This window comes from Octopus bimaculoides, chromosome 9 (assembly GCF_001194135.2).
Source record: "Octopus bimaculoides isolate UCB-OBI-ISO-001 chromosome 9, ASM119413v2, whole genome shotgun sequence".
Taxonomy (NCBI): domain Eukaryota; kingdom Metazoa; phylum Mollusca; class Cephalopoda; order Octopoda; family Octopodidae; genus Octopus; species Octopus bimaculoides.
Window position 1 is genome coordinate 59,785,642 of NC_068989.1, and position 4,400 is coordinate 59,790,041.

The following is a 4,400-nucleotide window of genomic DNA, read 5'->3' on the forward strand; positions in this document are numbered from 1 at the left end:
TATATATATATATGGGGATGTATATGAGTGTACTTGCATATAGGTATTGGTATGTATGACTCATCATTTATCATCTGTTTTCCATGCTGGCTTGGGTTGGATGGTTTGACAAGATCCAGCCAACAGCAGACCTGCACTGAGTTCTAGTGTCAGCTTTTGTATCGTTTCTAATGCCAACCACTTTACAAGTTGTACTGGGTGCTTTCTCTTTTTTGTTTTGTGCCACCGTCTCTATTGAGGTTGCCAAGTAACATGCACAAATAGGGAGAAAGGTAAAGGGGGAAAAAACTTCCACGACGAAATGGGCGTGGTGGCTTTGTAAGTATTGAAAGGCTCTAATATGACTGAGAGACAAGCATAGGTATCTTGCTAAAGAGGAGATATGTAACTACCACACATTCAGAAGTGGGTGGGAATAGTTGACAAGGAGATAAAAGAATTTAGTTTTGGAGTGCCAGAGTAAACTTTCAAAGTACAGGAAGGTGAACATAGAAGAGAATATAGACAGTGGGTCGTGAGAAGGGTGAACAGATATTTTTATTAGTGTCAGTGGGAAGTAAAAGATAGAATTTGTGGTAGAAAAGATACAGTTGATTAGAAATGTCAGAATGGAGTGGGGTTAAGGTGAGAGATAGTGGTGCCTCAAGAAGGTAGATCAGAAGGATGATGAGTAAAGTGTAAGAGCAGTGGGGAGGGGGATATGGAGGAGTACTTAAAGGTGGCTATAGTGGACGGGGCATAATGGTATGTATGAGAGGGTGCAGAAACTGAAAGTAGATATGGCAGAGGAGAGAAAATTGAAGGCACAGAAGGAGGTAACTGGTAGTGCAGAGAAAATGGGGAGGAGTAACATGTGACTTGCCCAAGCACCTTAGAAGAGTGATGGAGGGCTGGATGTTAGAGGAATGAGATGTGAAGAATGCTTGACAAGACAATGGGTTACAAACAAGCAAAATGCTTTTATGAATGTATATGTAGATAATGGTATATGATGAATGCATATATAGATATTGATATGTATGAGTGTGTGTACAAAGATGTGGGTATATATGAATCCACAAGTGTCTTATTTCTGATTATAATTCATAATCATTTTTTTTTTTACATAAAAAAATGTCTGCACCCTTTCTAGGGTCAATTCTCATATCATATGGCCATTGAAATATGAGGCCAGTGACATTTTCTAACTAGAAAAATCAATGTGCACAATGTAGATCTTCACTTGTGTTTATATCCACACCACAATCATGACGAAATCATATACAGTGGAGAAAGCCAAGATTTGACAGAAAAGTAACTGTGTTTTGTGTGTTTACTGCTAGTTATTTTCTCATCCTTTAACATTCAACATGTCATCATTATTTAATGGTCATTTCCCATGCTGGCATAAGTTGGATGGCCTTACAGGATCCGAGAAGTCCAAAGACTGCTTTGTGCTCCATTGTCTAGTTAGACATGGTTTTTACAGCTGAATGGCCTTTCTAAGGCGAAACACATTACTGCATGTCCTGGCTGCTTTTTTCATGTCGCCAGCACTAGTGAGGTCACCATGCAGCTTGCAAAGCTCTGAACCCCAAGAGAGGTAGCTTTATGCTAGATGATGGGATTAAAATATGAAAGAAATGAGCAGAAGAGAACAGGTTTCTTACAGAATTGGGGCAAGGTGGTGAGGGGAAAAATAGGAGTAGAACTGATAATTCTATACTTCTCAGTATATTTCACATATTTGTGTTTAATTTTTTTAACATTACTTTTCTAGCCACGCATGATGAATCCACAACAAGGTACTACTTGTTCTAGCATGATTACCGTTGATAGGGATAAAATTTATCAGTGGATTATTGAACTCACTAATCCAGACACACGAGAAAACGCCCTTCTTGAATTAAGGTAGGTTTCTTTATCTTTGTTTTGTAAAATTTCTTAAAGCTAATGCTTCAAATTTTAAATCTTATCTTTACTACGCATGTGTATCAATTGTTTGATAGAGACTATTGCCTCCAAATTTTATTTTCCTAGTTTTACAACTGTAAAGTTATTCCTCTCTTGTTCTCAGAATACAATTCTTGGATGCTATCACCCCAATGTAATCATTATCATCTTATTCTAATGTAGATGTTTTTCTTATTCTAACATTGATTCCAGTTGTCAATGTCTTTGAATAACTTTAAACTCTGGTGATATTGCCCTAGGAAGCAAACATCTTTTTTGGTTACCTGTATTCATGCATATGCTGAAGATGACCAAAATGGTTTAGATTTCTTCTGCTAATATCACTTTAAAGCAGCAATTTTGATTTAAAATAATCATTTCTTGTTACAAAATTCCTTCAGTTTGATTTGGCTTCGAAGATGATAGGAAAACTAAATATCAATGGTTGAAGTAAAATTATTTGACATGGTTTCATGCTATACTACTTAACACTGGTTTTATTTATTTCTGTTAAGATATAGTACAGTCTGGTTAATGTGATACATCTTCACTAAAAATTTTCTTTTAAATTACTAATATCAGAAACATTATACATTAGTTCCAGTGTGGCAGTAAAAATAGCAAGACCATAGCCTGTTGCCATAAGACAATTTATATTAGTCTGTGTTTGTCTTTGAAGAGAAATACTGGAAATAGTTTCTACATGACAAATTAAAATCTATTTAACTTTGCTACATGTGGTTAGAATTTCTACTATGCTAATGTGTGCTTCCCATCACTTTTCACTATTTTAACTCCCCCACTTCACCCTGTTGCATACTCTCCCATAAATTCACCTTCATTCTTCCACTAGGCCTATAGATAAAAGGCTGTATTGGTCCTCCTGAACCCTTTGCCAGTCCTATGTACTGAAGACTACATTAATCCACTCTCACCTCTTCACTAGACTGGTGTGTAGGAGACGACATTGGACCATACTTGTGCCTCTATAATTCCTTTTCTCTTGTGCATCTTTACTCTTCTCAAGTACCAGCCTTTATGCTCCCCCATATCCCCTGGGCCACTTCCCTCACTATCCATCACTTTTTACCTTTGCCCATCTTTGTTGTTCTAAATAACCTTATCACTTATACTACTGCTCCTTCCATTCTTTCACCTAAGCTACCCAGGCTCTTCTGTCATTTCTCTTTCTTCTAACCCCCTTCTTAGTCACTTAACAAATATACATGCTCTAGGTTATTGTTTATTCTCAGCAATTACTCCCCTCATCCACTTCCAGTCTCACTACTGACACCGTACCTTGCCTATTTCCCCTCCCTGGTCTATATGTCTGAGCTCTGAATATGCCCTACATTGCTTGTGTACAAGACACTACTCTTCTTGTAGTGGTGCCAGCTAACAACTAATGTTCCTTCAAACTGGTTAGTGAGTGAGACAATCTCTTTCTGGTGCTTGTAGCACAAACCATACCCAGTATACCCTGTAAAGTGGTTGATAAACTAAGCAGAGAATGCTTAGCTGTCAGAGGTCACTTTATTCAATGTTTCTAGTTGGGGCCATAAAAATGCACTCAGTACACTCTGTAGTGTGGCTGGTGATAGAGAAGGCATCCAACTATAGAAACCAAACCAGATGTCATGTACGAGCATCAGTCTATTGGAAGCAACAGTTCCCAAGAGGAGATGACTCAGACTGTGATGACCTGTTGAATCCCTACCAAGATGGAAAACCAGTAAAAAAAAAATGATGATATATATGGTTTACTATGAGCCTTCTTTCATATTTACTTCCTGTTTATATATTATGTATTCTTTATCATTTTTTTGTTTCTAGCAAAAAAAGGGAGGTTGTCCCAGATCTTGCTCCAATGCTATGGCACTCATTTGGAACTATAGCTGCTCTTCTTCAAGAAATTATCAACATTTATCCTGCAATCAATCCTCCACAATTAACTGTAAGTATAATTAGATATTACGTTATTGAATCCTAACAATACTTCTATTATTAAAGCAATATTTTCATTATTATATTGGTGTCTCGCATAAAGTAAATACTATTGTCAGTAGCACACAAAATTAATGAATAACAACAAACCCAATTTGCCTACCTATGCCACCACTTCTGACACCCACTTTCCTCAGTTATTTCCTGATTGTGTATACCATGCTGAGTGGAGGCGCAATGGCCCAGTGGTTAGGGCAGCGGACTCACGGTTTCAATTCCCAGACCGGGCGTTGTGAGTGTTTATTGAGCGAAAACACCTAAAAGCTCCACGAGGCTCCGGCAGGGGATGGTGGCGAACCCTGTTGTACTCTTTCACCACAACTTTCTCTCACTCTTACTTCCTGTTTCTGTTGTGCCTGTAATTCAAAGGGTCAGCCTTGTCACACTGTGTCACACTGAATATCCCTGAGAACTACGTTAAGGGTACACGTGTCTGTGGAGTGCTCAGCCACTTGCACGTTAAT

The 4,400-nt window shown here is 38.1% G+C and overlaps 1 protein-coding gene across 2 annotated transcripts in view; it reads left to right on the forward strand.

The window, feature by feature from the left end:
- Positions 1-4,400, forward strand: part of LOC106871046 (CCR4-NOT transcription complex subunit 9) — a 16,569-nt gene that overhangs the window by 2,214 nt on the left and 9,955 nt on the right. For both annotated transcript variants that reach the window (XM_014917312.2, XM_014917311.2), the window contains exons 2-3: positions 1,760-1,890; positions 3,766-3,886. In XM_014917312.2, coding sequence (XP_014772798.1) covers positions 1,760-1,890; positions 3,766-3,886 — 252 coding nt within the window. The remainder of the gene's footprint in view (positions 1-1,759; positions 1,891-3,765; positions 3,887-4,400) is intronic.